General features: G+C 43.8%; 2 protein-coding genes across 2 annotated transcripts in view; both read right to left on the bottom strand.

Moving 5' to 3' along the window:
• vps50 (VPS50 EARP/GARPII complex subunit) overlaps nt 1–7,933 on the bottom strand; it is a 102,576-nt gene extending 94,643 nt beyond the window's left edge. Inside the window, exons 1-2 of the mRNA XM_084484927.1 lie at nt 7,800–7,933; nt 7,213–7,281 (exon numbers count right to left, since the gene is read on the bottom strand). Of these exons, the coding sequence (XP_084341053.1) occupies nt 7,213–7,281; nt 7,800–7,832 (102 nt within the window). The 5' untranslated portion in view covers nt 7,833–7,933. The remainder of the gene's footprint in view (nt 1–7,212; nt 7,282–7,799) is intronic.
• Nucleotides 7,934–9,799: 1,866 nt separating this feature from the next.
• On the bottom strand, nt 9,800–17,155 carry hepacam2 (HEPACAM family member 2; the record flags this gene model as incomplete). The annotated part of the gene is made up of 9 exons (XM_084484928.1): nt 9,800–9,985; nt 10,120–10,193; nt 10,425–10,459; nt 10,568–10,589; nt 10,950–11,075; nt 11,829–12,125; nt 13,095–13,379; nt 13,600–13,953; nt 17,098–17,155. The coding sequence occupies 9 exons, from the start codon at nt 17,153–17,155 to the stop codon at nt 9,842–9,844; spliced, it is 1,395 nt and encodes a 464-aa protein (XP_084341054.1). The 3' UTR covers nt 9,800–9,841.
• Nucleotides 17,156–22,368: the final 5,213 nt, after the last annotated feature.

Here is a 22,368-nt window from a genome sequence, read left to right on the forward strand (position 1 = left end):
CCAATTTGTGGCGTTAAAACACTTTCAAGCCCTTTTAGCGTAATGCGCAAAACGAGATGTTTATCCCGTCCCGGGAAGTTTTAAAAACGAGGCCCTAGAACCAAGAATAACTGCTTATATGATCTATATTTCTTGAGCTTTGCAGCACAGCCTGTTCATACGTTTTTTAAAGTAAATACTACTAGCCTGAGTCTGGACAGCTGGCTAACCATGAATAGTTCTTGTTCATGAAGTGTTTGTTTCACCAAAAGGTATTTCCTTTTGTTTGTTTGTCTCCTGCTGTAGTTTATCATTTCAAAAGCAGAAGTCTCAGTCACTGCCACATTAATAAAAAAAAAAGTTGCATCATTATCAAATTTGTTGTCCTGGCAACAAACATACGCCCCCTGCTCTTCAACCCCCCCCCCCCTTCATTAGATTAAACAATCACCTCACATCACCGTGATTGATTATGAAGCGAATACTAATTGAAATTAAAGCGAATGAAAGGACTGGTAAAGGGGAGGGGGGGTGGGGGTGGGTGGGGTGCAATAAAGAGTTGGCAGAAAGGGGTCTCCAGTGAGTGGGTAGGTCAGGGGGGAAGAGACAGGGAGATGCTGGGAAATGAAAATGCAGTTAAATGCACTTTCTACCCCCCTACTTGAGTCAAACAGACCCCCCCTCTCTCTCTCTCTCTCTCTCTCTCTCTCTCTCTCTCTCTCTCTCTCTCTCTCTCTCTCTCTCTCTCTCTCTCTCTCTCTCTCTCTCTCTCTCTCTCTCTCTCTCTCTCTCTCTCTCTCTCTCTCTCTCTCTCTCTCTCTCTCTCTCTCTCTCTCTCTCTCTCCAAGGCGACATCGGGGACTGCCTGTGATCACTGATTTCATCCAAGGTTGTGGTGGTGACTTTGATCAAAATTCACTTTGAAGGATAACGTGAAAACAACTTATAACCAACTTATACACAGCCCCAGCTCATCCTGTCCACCCACCCTTAAAACAACTTTGCACTCATTCTGTGTAAAAAAACAAACAAAAAAAACAACATGCACATAAAATGAAAGAAAATACTATAAGGTTACAATTCTGTCTTTGAAATAGAGGAGAAAAACATAGAAAAGGTGAAATCTATCTGCGGTATGCCTTTACACTCGTGTGTCATCCAAACGCGTCCTCAGGATCAAAGTGCCTGCATGTCTCAAGTGCTATTTGAACGCGGTGCAATTAACAAGGAGGACGAGAGGCGGTGCAACATCAAGCTTCTGTGTTATTGTGAACAGCAGTAACAACAACAACAAAAAGCACATCTGTGGATACACAACAGCAGAGAATACACACCCTCGGGGAAAACAAAAGCATAGAAAGGAAGAGGAAGAGGAGGGAGGGAGGAAAGGTGGGATCGGGTTAAATAGACCGATGAGTGGCAATTATTTCCGCTGTGGATATCATTCATTCGTTTGATGGTCTCTCGCGCACACACACACACACACACACACACACACACACACACACACACACACACACACACACACACACACACACACACACACACACACACACACACACACACACACACACACACACACACACACGTGTGACGGCTGATGAATATTTATGGAGCGCCTAATATCCCGATGTGTTCTCATCAGCCACTAATCAAGGGGTTAATCACAGTTGTCCTCCCAGGGACCTGAGACACAATGGCGGACGGGAGGAAGAGGAGGAGGATGTGCGGATGTGGGGATGTGACCATAGCATGGTCCCTGCGGGCTGCCGGTGCTCCCGACGGCGAATAGGTGGCAAGAGTCGGGACCCTGTGATATTTCTGCCGCTTTGAGGCGAATTACATTCCTGACACATGTGGAAGGGTGCAAGCTCTTCGTCCCGTCCCGTCCCCCGCCCAATGCCCCGCAGACCACGGTAAGATCTTGACATATGCATTTCATATATTTAGCTTTAAGTTTAAACCAAAGCAACTTACTTAACAAACGCCGTTCAACCATGAAGATGCTACCCATAAATTCCAAGAATTTCCGGTACATTCAATTGATCAGATGAGCAAACTGTTTAAAGTGCTACCCTTTAGAAGCAAATGATAGAGATTGCTTTTTATGTCAGTGGGGAGCTCGCTCAACCAGTCTGGAACCAGGACGAAAGCAAACTTTCAGGATTTTGTTGAACGGCAGTATATCAGACACCTGTCAGACAGCTCAGACACCTGCCTGAGCTGGATTTGGGCTTCTAGTGAGATGGTGGTATAATAATAACATATTTTTGTTAGCTCATTAAACAAAGGAACATCTTTTGTACTATTTTGTCCCAAATCACACAGAGATAAGGCCCTGATGGAGAGACTGCATGCAGAAGAAAGGGCGATAGTGACACCTAGTGCTAGAGGAGGGTAGTAACATGACCTACTGTCACTGGCATCATGAAAGCACCACCACAGGGATGATGGAAGCCTGCTCAGCCTGTGATGTTTTCTTAAAAGTGAATCAGGCAGAACCAAGGATGGATCCTTGCACTGTTCCTAAAGGTTCAGCTGGCACTAAAGTGGGAATAAGCTCACACAGTGCGTATCTTATCCCTGCCTCAATCAGAGCCTGCAGAGACCACTGCTGCAAAGTCGCGTTACACAAAAAATCCAAACTTACAAAGTTTGGATTTTTTTAATGCAAAAAAGCAGAACTACAATATCCCGCAAGGAGAGCTGCGTGAACATCAGTGGCATTCGGTTCCAAGTCGCCCTTGGTTACGGCAGAGCTTCAATGTGGTCTAAAAGATTTAAAAAAAAAAAACAACAAGGCTTCCTTAGTATGAGAGTAGTCCTGCTTTCAAGATGGAACATAAACATTTTTATTCACACCAAAAATAAACCTCCAGGTTCTAGAGTTTTGTATCCACACAGACATTGTGGGCTTATGTGAGCATCCCAGCAAATGCTGTAACATCTCTCCCCATGCTTCTAAATCGAGCCAACAGCTCCCACCTTCTACAACACCCTAGTTGCCTTTAGCTAGCCTGAATAACTCAGATAAAACAGGCCTTCCAAGTTCTGCATAGCATGCACGGCTCTGGCTAAGGTTATGGGAAACATGAATACAAACACACAGGGAGCCTTAAAAAAAAAACATTTCACTGAGTTATCATTGCAGGTTATTATTATGGACCTGTTCCTTTTATGTGCCAGGGCATACGTGGTAGACTAAACTAGTGAAGAGAAGTCTACCTTTCGTGGCCTGGAACATGAAAGGAGCAGACCCATTAAACGGCTTTCTAAACACCGTGGAGCCTCCCCTTCTACGTGTTCAGAGGATCCCCACATAGATACACAAAAGGTCACACAAACTGGGTCAAGACAAATTCCTTCTCAGGAAAGAGGTTGGAACCTTCGCGGGGGCGGTTAAACAGATCCATGAGGAGATGTTATTTTCATTGTTCACAACCACACGTTCATGATCACAAGCTAATTAAGCTAATTTGCTGTTGAACATCAAACCTTCCATTCGCTTGGTGGAAAACAAACAACCATCCCTGTAGGGGGATTATTGAGCAATACACAATACAGAGGCACACACACACACACACACACACACACACACACACACACACACACACACACACACACACACACAAACGCAGAATGAGACGCAGCCTCCCAAGTACACAATGCTCTCCCTCTCTCTACTGATTCCCAGGTACATCTCAATAGATTACACACACACACACACACACACACACACACACACACACACACACACACACACACACGCACACACACACGCAGAATGAGACACAGCCTCCCAAGTACACAATGCTCTCCCTCTCTCTACTGATTCCCAGGTACATCTCCCTACCTGTGAGGTACATCTCAGATACATCTCGTTATTTGAGCAGTTGAAAAGGCTTGAGGCTTAACTACATATTTACTGACTTGGGTAGATTGTAACTCTTCCCTCAACGCAAACAGCACTTCAGTCAGCGAAATGTTTCATTTATTGCTCTCTGGCATGCACACACACACACACACACCCTCAATACTTATTATGTGCACACATCAATTATTTTATCCCCTACAAGCAGTCATCACATGCGGACCTCCCTACGGAGAAGAGCAGTCAATTTTTTTAAACACATTAATCATTTGGGACAGATAATCTATTGGTCGTGCTTTTTCAAAAGTCTATAGTTTAGCCTTCCTAACATTTATCAAGTCACACCCGCATGACACAGTGTGTCACTGAGAAGTCGCAGAGAAGAGACGAGAACCGGTGTTTCCCAGTCCACACTTACAGGACAGAGGAACCGTGGGTCTTCCATGAAGGCCGCCATCTAAGATGCCCCTGGGGATCGTCTCCTCTTGTGTATCCAATCTGTCCCGCGACACAGCACTTTATCATTTGACACAAATGAGTAGCTGTGAGTTAAATGAAGCTGTGTGCACAACTTCCTTCGTATAATGACAAGTTAGTAAGAAGACTTTAGAGTTAGTAAGAAGCCACTGCTATGCCTATGACACATGCATATCCAGTTTGGCCGCATTGGCCTGATAGCCATCGGCAAGCCAAAAAGAGGCTACTTCCATAAAAAGACTTGCTTAAAGCCATTGGTTGTTTTTGTTGGTTTGCTCTCATCCATGCAACAGTATTGGCAGTCAATAGGCATCAGCCCCTGTAGCATTGTAGTATCTACAAAAGGGGGCATGGATATATAGAGGTTTTTTACACCCCTGGCTCCATCTAAATGAATGGTATAGGCCTGTCAAATGCTATAAAAATATCTGATGAAAATGTATTTGCACAACACTGAGATGACAAGGCGCAAAGGCAGTTTGTGTGCGTGTGCGCATCCACACACACACACACACACACACACACACACACACACACACACACACACACACACACACACACACACACACACACACACACACACACACACACACACACACACACACACACACTTTTTTTATAACAAAACAAATAAAGTAGCCAGCAGCAACAGTGAGGTCTAGAAGAGTAATAAAACTAAACGTACAAAAACAAAGACAAACTAATGGACAGAAATCCAATAAAGTTTGATCAAATGGAAAAAGTTAAATCATTGCTTTATGATAAGAAAAAGAAAGAAGAAAATACTGAAAAGACTGAAAAGACTTAAAAAGGAGCTGCGCTCTCTTCCAACTTTGAGATATTAAAAAAATTGAAACCTAGGTTCACATTTGATATTAAAACACATCCTGGGTCATTCCATCTTAGCAAGATATGATCGCAATAGTCCTACATTTGGAGGTGGTCCCTCATGCAAAAGATGTTTGCATGGTACATTTTCAGTATGAGTACTTATCTATCATCCACCGCATTCCAGGAAGCATTCCATTCATTCCCAAGATAAGCAGGAACTCACTATTTCAACCAATTAAACGATGTAGCCTATGCCTGTGCTTTTTTATAATAACTACTACCCAAGCTGTTGAAAAAATGAAAAGGAGGAGAAAAAGGAGAGAAAAGGAGAAAAGGAGAAATCTGAAAATAATAACAAACGTTAGCCACAACAGAAGTAAAAGTTTTTCTTTCTAGTTTGTATATAGCTGCTAAAGCCAAAGTGCTGCTAAGTATAGCATATACTTCAATAGGTGAGCCGTGAAAAATCGGAACACAAGCGATCCCTGGAGGCAAGCATTAATAGCAGGTGTGACAGCACTCTCCCAGACTGTCAGACACAAAGTATATATTTCTGGATTAAAAAAAAATAGGCAATGCAATGGGTTGAAAGAGTTTTAGTGTGACTATCTAGATAACAGACGGCTGCTTGGGGCTCTCTGACTAGAGACACACTCATACCAGGTTAAAAGGCTCTATGATCAAACTAGGCAAAAAGACGTGAAGTCTGCAACTTCTTAACAATCTATTACGATATGCATATACAGCAAGTGTGGCTTAATATTAACAAAATATTGCGCCCCTCTCAAGAAACAAGAGTTGATCATTGAACAAAAGAAATATGCATTAATTATGCCTGAAGAGATGTAGGTGTGCATATAAATTAATAGACACACACAATACGCTTAAGACAACTGAATTAAATGCTCAAGGTGACTTCTTTACATTGGTCTGAGAGCTGCACACATAAACCCACTTGAGAAAACACAGAGAAATTGGATATAGTTGAATGAGTTGTGTGAACACGACCAAGCACTCAGGATAAACAGTGCTGGTCACCTTCCAAGGTCGTTCAGCTGTGCAAATCAAAGAGCAGTGCGGTTGAAGAAGTCAGGATAATCTACTGCCGGCAGGCCGCTACCCTGGAGCGACAAAGTCAGTTCATTATGCAGACCATTGGTGCAGTTACCCCTGGTCTGGCTACTCTGGTTACAATTTAAACTTCTGGAAATGGACGAAGACGAATGTTTTGTGGTCACTAAACATGACTGATGAGTGGTTTTTCGGAGCCAATGGTTGTATATTAGAAGGCGATGTGATTTGACGGCATGTGGACTTTCTTTAAGAGCTGTGCACAGCAAGGTTAAAGTTACAAAGACTCACATATTAATCACCCGCTCAAATGTATAGTTACACCTAAGCCAACCGCAACAATTTAATAGGTATAACATAAAGGTAATAGGGTTGCTTTCTTACATAATAGCACAAATGAGGATGATCATCATTTTGGAATAAGGGACAAATCCATTAGTGAGTGATATCTTAAGAACATTGAATAATGAAAACTATTTGAATGAACAGGTTATTATTATATTGTACATATTTGTATAAGAATAAGTGCATATTGATTAGTCACTCAAATAAAATGAAAGACAAAAAAATATAGAAGCTACAGCATCATGTTTACTGTTTACTTAATACTGACATAAAAGTAAACTTTTTATATCTGATATAAATGGATGTACTATAATATCCCATATACTTTACGATGGGATATTACACCTTGTTTACAATATGATGAATAACCCTATTATTGTAATCAAGCTTCATTATACATACTTATTATCAAGCTTTATTAGCATACACACATTAGTATTATTACAGTTGTCAACATTTCTCAGATTGTATGCCAAAGTCACTGGTCTTGGAAAGTGCGTTCACATCCAAGTTGTGGTTGGTCTACTCTGAATTCTCCCCTTTCAAATAAGTATTTTTTTCGTAGAATATAGGATCATACAGGATGTTGTGGTTTGTTCAGGAAAACAACAATTAATAAACAATATCTGATAGCTTACCTTGCTTGGAATCCTCAGGTTTTCCACAGGACTGAGGTCTGACATGCTTTCTTGAGGACTTTTCAGGCCCTATAAAGAAAAAAAATCCCACTTTAAAAGAGAAATAGACTAAATGAACACCTAAACACTGAAACTGCTTCAAGTCTGTAGGGTAGTGAACAACATTTCAGTGGTGCTTGCTTTGTCAACAAAGAATGACAGCAAACTGCAGCAGTAATCTAGGTCAATTTAGATGAAAAACAAGATTTCTGAAACAAACGACCAGACAAGCAGCAGGTCTAACGTTACATTGCAAGATGAGAACTTCCCCAACCGCCCCCATTCTGATTGCGTGGGTCTTGTTATTGTAGGTAATCTCAGACGGATAACATAGTGCGACAATGAAGAACATCTAAATAGGCATCGCAATATCCGAAGATTGTCGTAAATCCACTGAAAGATATGGCTGTTCTGTTGGATGTTGTGCAATCTGATCTACCTGGAGATGAACTGTCAAACTAGCATGTTGGCACAGCGTCATTTGCTTGTTAGCTTCAGCCAAAGACATATGCTTCACATGTTTAGACAATCACACTTTGTTCATTCACCTGTCGGGCCATAAGAGACTTGATCTTCTGCATCGTAGCTCCAAATCGTGTTCAGTGGCTAATATTTTAAAAACAATGAATACAGTATCATTTAATGTCACTGGGCTGCCTACATCAAGAGAGGGGAGCCATTGTTAATTATCACGTGACTGTTGGTGAAACCGGAACCGGATTCTGGGAATGGTAGTTTTCATAGTTAAAGATGAGAACTACAGTACACCATTTCTTTATATTAGGCCATAGACACCCAATCAAGTGCCCGTGTTGCGATACTTAAGCACTGAACACAAAGCTTGAATTTGGGATGGTTGACCAATGACAATGTCCTATTTGTTTTATGCAATAACGCAAATGCATTCGCCCATAATCACAGGATGTATCCCCAACCCTTGTTCCGCCACTAGATGGCAGTCAACATAAGAAATATATATGGGCCAAGAGCAAGAGGTACCTAGTTTGTTATTTGTTCACATTTGATTATTGTTATATTAACTCGTTGAGTGTTACATGTTGCATTACAATTAATTCGATTGAAATCAACTATATCATAACAAGTAATTTTTAGATGCAAGCCTATTTTGTTATGCACATTTTTGGTTGCACAATTCATATTATGGAATACACCAAATACTTATACTTAAATTGTTGTATATCCCAATTATTGATACAGGTAAATACATATAATTAGATTATAAATAAGTTTGACATTGTTTGCAATAATAATTAGCAGATGCTGCTTTGCCGGTTATGTTCCTCAACACACATTGCACAACAGTTCCAAATAACTGTATCACACAGTGAGCATGTTTTTTTTTTGGGGTTATTTCTACGCAGCACAGTGTTCAAACGCAGTCATACAGCAGGCACCAGCTGCTCACTATAGTTCCTGCTTAATGATACCTCAGGCCATTTCCCAGTCAAATTAAGGTGAGGTCACTCTCCTCAGTTGAGTTGACGCCACTGCTTGTTTGTTATGCAGTCGTCCACAGTGTGGAGGAGCCTCCCTTAAAACATACACTGAGACGGAACAGATGGCAGCCACTGCAGGAGATACCACCTCAAGAAACAGTAATCTCGATTGGTTAGTGCAAACAGTTCTAATTACAGTTGCACTCAATACGCTCAGAAGGCTTTTTGTTTCTTTGTTTCTTCTGGGTAAAATATTGTCATCGCCATATTGCCCCCAACCCCCAGGTTTGAACCTGCAGACTTACATAATGTTTATGTCCTGCTTATTTTGTAAGTATGTCCTGATCCCGGCAAATAATGTCCATCCGGTTATAAACCACAAACTCTTTCAAATCTTTATTAAAATACAAAAATCACACATGTAAATTTAATCAATCTCTGTACAGTCATTTTACAAAAGTATCTGTTATCTGTAAATATTTAATTGCATCAATGTTGAATGAGGGCAACGCTACATTGGTGGATAGCAATCTCTCAGTAAGAATAAATAAAAAATGGTGTGTAATGGCAAATCTACATTGCCAAAAAATATTGACAATATTTACAAGATGATATTCATCAACACTTTCTTCATTAATCAGTGGCCGATAGTACTCCCTGAAACACATGGACAGCAAGTCTAAGAACGTGGATCTATACATCAAGTAAGATGTAAATAGCCCACTAACACACACACACACACACACACAGACACACACACACACACACACACACACACACACACACACACACACACACACACACACACACACACACACACACACACACACACATGATCAGTCTGAAGCCGTTCCATCATCTCCTCTCAAGGGGTCACTACAAAGGCTACTGCTAACGTGTTTTTTTCCACTATAACATTGTAACCAGTCAACGATAGGCAGATAACAGACACTAAACATCTGTCTTGTTATGGTACTCTCTAGACAGTAGCAGTGCATCATGAGAATGAACATATACACATACAGGCAGTTTTAATCCAGATCCACCCAAAGCTGTGTCTGAGTCACAGGGGAACTGTGACTCTGTGCACAGGGGAACTGCTGCATAACATGAATTCAAGTGTCCAAAAATTGCTACTGTCTCAATGCTGCATGTGTGGGGGAGGGCACAGTGAGCAAACTGTGGCTGGGGGTCTCGGGAACGTGTCTGATGACGTCGTAGATCGTTGTCTGCACGTCCTGCATGGACTCGAGCCTGGCAAGAGATCTGCAAGACGCCTGGTGGAGAATATGAAACAGCATTAGAACCAAGTTCAGACGTCCCAGAAAATTGCAGGTTATGGCTGATTTGAATGTAATTGTCAAGGTGACAAGGCAGGGCGAGAGAGCTTCTCCGCAGAATATAAATCTACCTGTGTGGATTCCATTAACCCAGGAACAGCAACAAACTCGTAGATACCGAAATCTTCTGTTGCGTCTTCATGACCTGTAGAGGCAAACTCATTATTAACATTCTGTTCAATGCTTTTTCCACTTATCTATAATTGTGCCATTTTTTGCCCCACCGAAGCAATGAACCTTGTTAATTAAAATGTTCTATTAGATTTAAATTGACACGGATGGTTTATGTAAATGTGTTAATCCATCAGCTATAAACACAGAAATAGGTTCTAAATGAATTCATGTAAAAGATAAATGCCTGGCATAAATGGCTTACCTGATAGATGTGGTCGCCTCTGTTCCGTTAGTGGTCTGCAGAAGGCAAGCAAGCCAATTTTTTGATTGTTGTTTTTAGATTGTCTATCCATCCATCTTTCAAAAATAAGTTTATATGCACTTTATTGGATCAACATGTCTTACCTGTTGTAAATGTTCATTAGCACTGCTCAGGGCCATTTTGAATGCAAGAGAGAAACACAAAGAATCTATATTATTTCCAAAAAGCAAATAGTATGAACCATACTTTCCATATGAAAAAAATAAGTTCCTGCTCATGATTAGTTTCACTACAATTTATATAAATGTACAGCTAGAATTAACTAACTTCAGTATACCAGTGGCTATATTTCAAGCTATGCCCTAAGGGCAATTCCTCACTTTTTATTCCAGATGTGGCAAACAAGGTACACATACCGGTTTCAATAGGCTGAGAGAACGTGAGCTGACGACGTACTTATTAATTAACTGTGAAGCAGGGGAATCTTGTATATGAGGTTTGGTTTATATGGAGGCAGATACCCACCTCTCTTGGGATGACAGGCTCTCCTGAGAAAGAACAACACCATAAACGCAATGATGAACAGCGAGCAGATAGTAATGGCTGCCAGAGGCGATACTGAGCTGCTGACTTGTGTGTGCTTCTCTTTGCCTGAGGGGAAGAAAAGTACAACAATATTCAGAATCAAATTTCAAGGCAAGGCCCCTCTCAATAGACTTATTGTTAACCCTTGCCCCTAAAATTGCTGCATTTCTTTTTTTTTTTCTTTTTTGAAGCATTTCTGTGTTCAATCTCTGTCCCCAAGTCCCGCAATCATGAAATATTACCTAGACAACGGACAACTGGTCTGGCCCACAGAGACATGACATGCTATAAAACTCAACAAACACAACAGCTATTAACCACTGTTTGTTTTCCCACAGAACCTCTGGACTTTAGAGCTTTTGGTTCCCTAGCAACTGAGAGAAAATACTGCATATTCCCATTATCAATCCATATCTCCTACTGAATCCATAACCTATGAATTTCCAAAGAGGTGCCACCAGGAGCCAAACACCGTGGGTGTAGGCGTACAACTCAAGCTGTGAAACGGACTGTCTCACCTACACTGCTCTCACTTAACCCTTCCAAACCATCGGTTTCCAGGCTGGACAATATGCTTAAGAAGCCTAAAAAATATCAAGCCACTTATAAGCAGACACTTACTGTGTCTATCAGATACAGGTCATTTAGGCCCAGGTATCGGTTTGATCATGGATGCACACAAGTTGTTTGCGATTCACAGGGATCCAACCCAATACCTTTCAGTTGGGAGTCGAATGCCCTACAACCACTATCCGACTATACTCTCCCCCCCCCCCCCCACCCCCCCCCCATCCTCCTACTCCCACCGAGCCCACCCACCTGTCCCCGGGCCGGCCACCACCAGGGTGAACTGTGTCTCATCCTGCTTCTCCGTGACGTTGTTGAAGGCCCTGCACAGGTACTGCTGGGCCAGGCGGTAGGAGCGCACCTCCAGCCGGGGCCCCTCCGTCACCACCTGGCTGCTGTTGGCGTTCTTGGAGATCCACACGTAGCTGTTGGGCGGGTTGGAGTCGGCCTGGCAGTCAAAGTACGCCAGCTCCCCGGGGTTGATGGTGTACACAGTGCCCGTGCGGAGCAGGCCCTGGCCCGGGTTCACCGCCAGGTTGTAAGGGCCGTCTGCGGACGGAAGGAAGGGGCCCGACGAGACGCTTTTAGAGACGCTTGGTTTGGTTTACAGGACGGTTTCTTACACTCTGTGTGCTTCATTGAGATACTGTATGTCGTGAAAGACGAAATGTATCAATGTTTATGAATCAATAACTGAGATAAAGATAAGATAAGGCACCGTGTAGGCCGACCTGGAGAGAACGTGTTGTTTTCAACGCGCTATGAATGCAATGTAATATAAACAAAGCGTGTGACCGCACTCTGCTTTCACTTTCCGTCTGTTGAGAAGGACCTGTATCATGAGCCACATCAACCAAGAGCTATCCAAATAGAGAGCAGAAAGAGATGTCTTCACATTATGCCACTTAGCAAACAGCTACGTTTTATGTAGTGTGTTTCCACACCCTGTTGGCGGTATTATCTCGTTATTATGTAAAAGGCTTTACACAAACAGCATCAGGCATGCATCAGAAGAAACACAAGTTTTAGGGCAGATTAAAGTCGCAAGTGACATCAAGGGTATGCTTTACATTCATGAAAAGCCAAGACATAAAATGGTGATTTTCATGGAAAATCGTAATGGAAACAACAAATTCTGTATGTAAAAAAGGGATGTCAGAAGTGTGACAACCATTACATTCATAATCTTATTATCGATGACTAAGCACTGTTCCCTGAAAGCAGGCTCGGCGCATAACACAAACACACACTGAGTTCCAAAAAGTTATCTCCCGTCCTCAGGGTTCGGACTCTGCTGCTTTACCTCCGATGCAAATGCAGCAGCACACGTGTCGTCTGCCGTCCACGGGCGCTATCACCTCAAATACTTTTACATGCAAACTCTCACTTTGAGATGATTTGACACAAAAAAGAAAATAAACCAGGAGCAGAAGGACAAGTGGGGCGAGGCCGCGAGCGGTGAGAAGAGAGGAGAAGAAGAAACCTTGTCGACCCTCGTAGGACACGACGTTTACTCACAGTACACGTTGAGCTCCATGCTCCGGCTGAGCATCTGGCTGACGTGGTTCCTGGCCAGGCAGCTGTACGCCCCTTTGTCCTCCTTCCTCACGGGACTGACCACCAGCGTGGAGCTGTCCTCCGAGAACCAGTACCTCTTCCCGGGTCCCAGCACCACGTTGTTCCTCAGCCACTGGAAGCCCACCTTGGTCCCTATCTGGACCGAGCAGGACCAGGTGACGTTCTCCTTGTCCTCCACCACGGGATACGTGGGACTCATCCCGATGGTGGGAGAAGAAACTGGAACTGAAACGGAAACGACCAAAGTAGAAGGAGGTGAAGATCAGAGGTCCGAGGGTCAAAGCGTACTTCTTTTTCCCCCGTGTTGTTCTCAATCCCATTTCATTACGTCACACCGGTTCATTCTGAGTACATCATCCAGCAAACTGGGACGCACAGCCTACGTAGACGTTGGCAATCAAATCATTTCTTCCCCCGTTGCTGAAAACGACAACCGACGACTCACCATCCACCGTGACGCGCACCGTCTTCTCCACCTTGAAGACGGTGCGGTTGTGGAACTTCACGTTGAGGTCCAGGCAATAGACGCCCTCGTCGGACGGCCGCAGCGCGTGGAGCAGCAGCGAGGCGTTGGGCCCGCGGAACAGCAGGTGGTCGCGGCGCGTCATGTCCGTGATGGTGGAGTTGTTGGTGAAGGTCACCAGGGTGGTCCGGGCGCCGCTGGGCCCGGTGTGGGACCACGTGCCCTGGACCTCCGTCTCGTTCAGCCGAAACAGGGTCTCCACCGCCAGCAGGACGGACCGGCCCTCCACGCCGTGTTGGACCGTCGGGGGGCCGCGGATCAGCTCGGGGCGCGCCTCTGCGGGACGGACGTGCAGACAGATGAGGCAGACAGACGGAAGGATAGGCAGAGAAAAGCACAGAACGCCGGAGAGACAGACAGACAGGAAGACAGACAGAAGGATGGAGAGAGAATAGGACAGAATGCCAGAGAGACAGACAGATGGACAGACAGACAGGAAGACAGACAGAAGGATGGAGAGAGAATAGGACAGAGTGCCGGAGAGACAGACAGATGGACAGACAGACAGGAAGACAGAGAGAAGGACAGACAGAGAAAAGGACAGAACACCAGAAAGACAGACAAGATGGTCAGACAGACAGGAAGACAGACAGATGGACAGACAGGCAGGCAGGAAGACAGATTGACATACAGACAGACAGGTAGATGTAGATGACTTAATACATGTCATTTGTGTGAGGGGAACCTGTTTGAACGTTCCAATAAACTTGAGTTTATTTATCTAAAAGAGGATATGTACCTTCTATCGTTTCTGGGTTGTAAGTATGTTGACATTATTTCTGACTTCTGACGACCAGTCTGTCACTGTTCAGGCTGGGTTTGCGATTGAGGAACAAAGATAGCATAAGGAAGCTGTTGACTGCTGTCTGTAGGATAAGGTTGTGGTTTCGGACCCCAATGTCCTTATTCAGTTCACCTCAGCGGGTCCGTGAGCGAGATCCCTCACCCCAACCTGCATGCTCATTCACCGCATTGCGTCTCCCGCTATGATGGCATTGGTGTTAGGGACGTGAGAATGAAAACAGGATCTTTAACGGTACCCCTGTATACCAGCTTAGCCGTGAAGTTTGTATCCTATTATCATGAATGTCCAGGTCCTGAAACTGTAATGAGTAAATATTAACCTAGCCGTTGGCCTTGGTTTACCCTCACACTGGGCTGATTTGGTTTTCATCCTAACTGGTTTCAGAACAAACAGTCTGCAATATCAAACAGCCACAAGGTAAAAAAAAGTGACACTACTGTTCGATTCAGTAACCTTCAATTTGTGGAAAGGGGGCATGTGTTTTTATAGACTTTATAAAAGACATTTCTCCGGTGGCTCTTCAAGTCAACTGCGCAGCTAGCTTGTGAGCAATGAAGAATTGTCTTTGACTAAACATACAATGATGTCACCCTGTAGTCTATTGTCACAAGGACAACATTGTTTCTTTAACTGTCTTACACTGACTCATTTCAATATGATTAAAATATTGAGTTGAACCGGAATAGACCTGTAAACCCTCTTAGCGCACTGCTGCTGCTCTACAGATGGACTTCTGGGCCTCTGGTCGTTAATAAAACACGACGCACCGACGCCCCAAACACTCCAATCTCAAAGAGCTACGGGTGTCTTTGTCAGTGCAGGCACCCGCCTGCATGTGTTTGTGTTTGTGTGTGTGTGTGTGTGTGTGTGTGTGTGTGTGTGTGTGTGTGTGTGTGTGTGTGTGTGTGTGTGTGTGTGTGTCAGCTGTTGTGAACATAGGCACACTTCTGATAATTCCCCCCCCACACACACACACACACACACACACACACACACACACACATTCTTACACTTTAACACACACACACACACACACACACACACACACACACACACACAAACAATCGAACAACAGACACAGTATCATGAACGTGTGTGTGTGCGGGTGTGTGTGTGTGTGTGTGTGTGTGTGTGTGTGTGTGTGTGTGTGTGTGTGTATTGTATCATCTGTCAGAAGTGTGCCGGTGTTGACAGCAGCTCAGATCCGGTTAATCGACAGGATAAGGACAAGGAGGAGGAGGAGGAGGAGGAGGAGGTGGGGGGGAGTGTGCCAAGTCTGCTCCTACTGTTGTCCCCAAACACCGAGGATTGTTGTGGTGATAAGAACCTGGGGGGGGGGGGGGTTGGGGGAGATCTCACACTGACAATAGGCTTTTAAGTGAAGGGGGCAACCATCGCGTTAGTAACACACACACACACACACACACACACACACACACACAAAGACACACACAGCACACGCTCACACAGCACACACTCACACGGCTCGTCTCGAGATAAACAATGACACACTGAAACCGAACGGAGGCCCGCGCTACACCTACGGACCCGCACGCACCTGCCTGCCGCCGCAGCCCTCACAAACAACCGGGGTGTTTGGAGGATAAATACGGTCAACCAGTGCATGTCCCGAAACCGTGGGCCGTGTCTGCTGTCCCCGTTGGTCAACACTGATAAGAGGGACACCGGCCTTCTGCTAGGGGGGGTTGGTTGATGAAAGAAACATTGAAGTGTAATAGCAACAGGGATGGGGGTTTGGCGTGGGTGTGGTGGGGGGGGTGTGTGTGGGAGGGTGGGGTGGGGGGCCGCGTGCGACAGCACAAGCCCAGCCGTCCATGAGTCAGAAGGAGAACGCTGTGTCTGCTGGTGACTGCTCTTCTCCCTCTGCCGTCCTTCTTTCCGTCTTATAATTATAGCGATACGATATTAGAAGAGCTAATTCTGTACCGACTACGGAAGAGGACGGGTTGTAAAGATATTCCAGCAAGGCCTCATGGGGGACTGCGTGTACAATGTCACATTGAAACGACGTGATAGGAAGAGATCTATGAGACAATCCCAGGCATTGACTTTAAATGGACTGGGGGTTTGCCATTATCTCACAAGCAGGCAAATTAATGACTCCATTCAACCAACCAGGGCCTGCTAGTTTAAATAAGAAAACGATAGCTTTGAAAGCTTTCAACCACCAACTATAGGGACTATGCATTTTATTTTGTTTAAATGCGAAACTATATCATATTATTTTAGGATACCCATTCTGACAACTTTAAACAATAAACAAACAAAGTTACAGATACATATAGGTACATATATCTCACAAATATGAAGCAATCACATTTTTGGGTCAACATGACACCGTGCGTCCTTCAAATATTTGCAATTGTCAAAAAATTGTCATTGTCCCTTACATCCTCATTCACGACAAGGCTATAATGTCACACCGAAGCCTCACCGGCAACACACACCGACACACAACAACACACACCAACACACACCAACACACACCAACACACACCAACACCTTAACTCTTTCTTTCTCTATCTCTCTTTCTCTCTCTCTCTCTCTCTCTCTCTCTCTCTCTCTCGCTCTCTCTCTTCTCTGTCGGTCTTACCTGTCAAAACAAGCAGGACGGCGGTCAAACAACACACTGTTCTCCTCAGGCCCTCCATAGCATCGTATGATCGCATGGAGCACTCGGGTGGACAGGCAGGCCAGGGAGGCAGGCTCGGAGGGAGGCGGCCGCCGAGGGCGTGTGTATAGGAGGAGAGGAGGAGAGGAGGGAGAGGAGGGAGAGGAGGGGAGCCGTGTGACGGGCTGTGGGGAACAACATTTGCCAGGGAAATGAGAGGAGCCGGCCTGAGAGGCCCTGCACCAGTCACTCCTCCCCCGGTGACATCGTCAGGAGGAGGAAGAGATCCACCTGGGTGAGGTTCAGCCCTCATGCACACATGCACACACACACACGCGCGCACGCACACACACACATGGACGTACGCTCACACGCAAACGTACGCTTACACTTGCAGATATACATACACACACACACACACACACACACACAGGGGCACACAGACAAACATGCAGACATGCATGCGCTCACACACGCACACACACACACGCACACATACTAACAGACAGACATAATGGCACACACACACACACACACACACACACACAAACACACGCACAAGAACACACATACATGCATATGCTCACGCATGTACACATATACACCCACACACTCATACATGCATACACACATATACACACACACACATGCCTAAAGAACACAAAATGCAATATATGCTCACACACACACATACAAAGGTATCGTCAAAACACACCAACCCACGTATGCAAACCCACAATAGAGTATCGCCAAAACACACACACACACACACACACACACACACACACACACGCACACACACACACACACACACAGACACATATACACAGACACAAGAACAAACACACGTGCATGTGCTCACACATGTTCATATATACACACACACACACACTCATACATGCATACGCACATACATACTTACACACACACACACACACACACACAAATGCCTAAACAACACAAAATGCAATATATGCACACGCACAAACACATCCAAGGGTATCGTCGAAACATACACACACAAACCTATACATGCAAACACACAATAGAGTATCGCCAAAAAACACACCCACACACACATGCACACACGCACACACACACACACACACACACACACACACACACACACACACACACACACACACACACACACACACACGCACACACACATGCACAGTGCATGTCAGTGCCCCTAAGGCTGAGGATAACTGGGGAACAGTGAAAACTGAGATCTTCAGGTGTAAAGGGATAGGTGAGGAACAGTAGTTTCTATCCATCACACACACAGCTGCTTCTACCTCTCTCCCTCAGGCTCTGATATAGAGACACAGACAGACAGACAGACAGACAGAGAGAACCGAGAGGCTGACGGACAGACAGGCAGACAGGGAAACACAGATACTGACTGAATGAATGACTAGCTATCTTTCTGATTAACTTGCTTACGGACTAACTGTCTGAATAACTTACTGGTGAAGTGAATAACTAAAAGTTCCATTGAAATAAATGTTTCAACACATTAACTGGTAACGTACTGATTTTTGTTGACTTGTATGATGTATCTTTGAGTTACTGATTAACTTATTTAATTATTTAACTGTTATTAAATATTGACTTAAAATATATTTATTTGATTTACTGATTAACTTGAAACTCATTCCAACATATTGTTTTATTTACTAACCTATTAACTTACTTATTATTAAATAATTACTTATTGAATGTTTTACTTACTGATTAACTTACTTACTGATTAACTGACTTATTATTAAATAATGATTTATTGAATGTTTTACTTACTGTTTAACTTACTTACTGAATAACTGACTTATTATTAAATAATGATTTATTGAATGTTTTACTTACTGATTAACTGACTAACAATTCAATACTGACTAACAAAATCTTTGACTTACTGATTAACTACTAACTGACCACTGAATACTGATTTGTGTAATTCGTGATTACCTGACTCGCTAGCCAAACGGCAGTCACAGACATGGAATAACAAATGACACAAACACAAGCGAACTTATTCACACTCTGAAGATTAACGGTATGTTGCTCTGACACTGACACACATATCAGCATATCCTCAAGCTATGAATTGGGCAAAAACCACCACACATACACAAAAACTAGTATTTGTATGTATTCATATTTGTATCTGTTATTATTAGTATGTATTAATACTCCTAAGATATAATAATAATATATTTTTGACTCTCTCTATCTAACTATGACTACTATTACTAACTACTACTATCTAACTTATTTTATTAATGTATAATAGTTCATATAAGTTTATAGTCGTATTCGATTAGCGCATATGGTATTGGTTGGTGTCTATGCTTATCTCAATCTTGATGTAATGGACCCTGATGAATGAGCCGTAGTGGTCATGAAGTGGACCATTGTGTACACTATAAATGAGTGACTGGGTTGTGCGTGGTACTACAGAGAGAACTTAATATAACAACTCTGCTGTCAGCGACAGCCACATCATGCGGTGCCCATTCACTGGATGAGGTCTAAAATGGCCTTTGTGTGGTTAAAACACACTTTATGTCAGGGGGGGCGTTATCATCAGCTTGAAGAACATCTATTCCTATTTCTGGGGACGATCATTTGGGTTCTTCGTGACAACCCTGAGGACCAACTGTTTTTTTTTTATGGCTTACTGATGAATGGTAACATTGGATAATTCATGCAGCATAAAGAAACAACTGGTGCATGTGTGTGGTGTGATGCACATGCACTGGTGCTTGTCTATGGGTGCATCGTTGTTTCACAATCAGGTTCAATCGGCAGGTAGCTTGTTCTCCCCTAGATGGAGCCATTGTATCTTCCACAGCTACGATGTTAGCCAAAAACAATACACGTGTGTACAAATAGTGTTATAAATGAACAAAATACTGTATAATCAAATTGTGTGGAGCTGATGATTATAACTAGGAAATTGATTTACACAGGAATTTAGAAACAACTGAAGTGATGTGCAAGGACGGCTTAAAGCTTTGAACATTCTTGTTGAACTGTACAGTATAAACCTCAATGCAGCTCTCTCACTTTCTCTCAATCTCCCTTCTCTCTCTTGACACTCCATAATTCAGACACACATACGCACACACACACACACACACACACACACACTCTCTCTCTCTCTCTCTCTCTCTCTCTCTCTCTCTCTCTCTCTCTCTCTCTCTCTCTCTCTCTCTCTCTCTCTCTCTCTCTCTCACACACACACACACACACACACACACCACACACACACATACCCTGTCTCAAATGGGGGCCCTCTTGCAGTGCTAAAACATGTCACATTTTCCACATTCAGTTGTCCAACGTGTTCTCATAGGCTTGTTGCTACACTGGGCCACATATGAAACCTCTGCTTGTCTTCTGATGCTGCAGTCATCCCTCCCCAGCTGACCCCCAACATGCGTCATCAACTCATTGATTAGTTTTCCTCTCTCTCTCTCTCTCTCTCTCTCACTCTATCTATCGCTATTTTTTTTCTGATGTTGTTGTTGTTTTTCCCCCCAACACCTCCCCCTACTCCTCCCTCCTCCTCCCTTTTTCCCCCTGCTCTTTCTTTTCGTTCTCCCTCTCCATTCCTAGCGTTCTTTTCCGGTCTCCTCAACTGGCCGGATCTTCGCATCTACACTCTGCCCTTGTGCTTTTGCCCTCTCTCTCTCTCTCTCTCTCTCTCTCTCTCTCTCTCTCTCTCTCTCTCTCTCTCTCTCTCTCTCTCCATACCAGAGGCCTTGGCCCGAGGCTGCTGACACTCGGAACAGACGCAGCCCTCTGGACCACATCAAGGCCACCACTGGCAAGTGTGTGTGTGTGTGTGTGTGTGTGTGTGTGTGTGTTTGTGTATACGTAGGTGTACGTGTGTGTATGAATGCATGTGTGTGTGTGTGTGTGTGTGTGTGTGTGTGTGTGTGTGTGTGTGTGTGTGTGTGTGTGTGTGTGTGTGCATGTGTTTGTTTGTGCTTGTGTATTTGTCTGTGGATGTGTGTGTGTGTGTGTGTGTGTGTGTGTGTGTGTGTGTGTGTGTGTGTGTGTGTGTGTGTGTGTGTGTGTGTGTGTGTGTGTGTGTGTGTGTGTGTGTGTGTGAATCTATGTATGCTAGTGCTGTCATTGTTTATGTGTGTTTGTGTTTTCGGTCAATCTGTTCTGACCATCAGATGATTGGACACATCACATGGTGATGCAGACCAAAGAGTCTGCAAAATTTGAGTCACAGGTCAATGAAAGCAGCTTCCAACCAGAGCTGGAGGCAAAGGCTCTGACGGAGGATGTTTCAGATGTTTTTTTCGACATCAACCAATCAGGGCGGATTTCATGAAGTAGCCTGTGCTGGACATATGACTGCAAGTAATACAAATTGGTGAAAATGTGACAGAGATCATTGTTCTGGTAGGTTTCCTACGTGTGGAGGGGACCGGCGTGTGGAGACTGTGGAGGAGGGGGGGCATCGATCGGCCGGCGTCGGACTTGTTTTGGTGATGGAGTTGGTAACCATGGTTACCAAGTCAGTGGCTATCTCGACCACCTTGGTTATCGTATCACACTTCAAAGGTTTCATTTTTCCATGTTTCCCAGCGAGATGTAACATCAAGATGTGAACGTTGTACTGGGTGAAAACAAAAATGGCGACTCAGCAGCATCGAGCCCTCAGTAGTCAGAATGCTCAGAGGCAGAGTAAAGCAGTTGGAAATATACATCTACAATATTCAGTTGACCTCCTGCCGACACTGTCAGAGGCTGTTGATAAAGACAAATGTGAGTCAATATTTTAATACATTTTATTCATTAGAACACATTTTATTTGACCACATTTAGTAACATATTATTTCACAGTCATGTATTTACATAGTAATGTAAATAATACATAGTAAGGTAATACATTGTTTACAATGACAGAAATGTAAACAACAAGTGTACAACATCCATGTTAGCTTTTGTGATTCCTTCAAAGTACTCAAATACTAAGCTAAAGAGAGTCTAACTCCCACTTTAGTCTGGTATTTTATTTGTCAAGACAGGATGTCATGCGTTAGCACTCTATGACAGCACTCTTGAAAATGTCTCAAATCCTCTTATACAGTCTGGGTTAGGTAAGCTTACCCTATAGAGAGAGAAAGCGAGAGAGAGAGAGCGAGAGAGAGAGAGAGAGAGAGAGAGAGAGAGAGAGAGAGAGAGGAATAGAAAAATAAAGAGCGGAAGGGAGATAGAGGAAGTATGAGG

The sequence above is a fragment of the Micromesistius poutassou genome, assembly GCF_964030765.1.
Source record: "Micromesistius poutassou genome assembly, chromosome: 20".
NCBI classification, from domain to species: domain Eukaryota; kingdom Metazoa; phylum Chordata; class Actinopteri; order Gadiformes; family Gadidae; genus Micromesistius; species Micromesistius poutassou.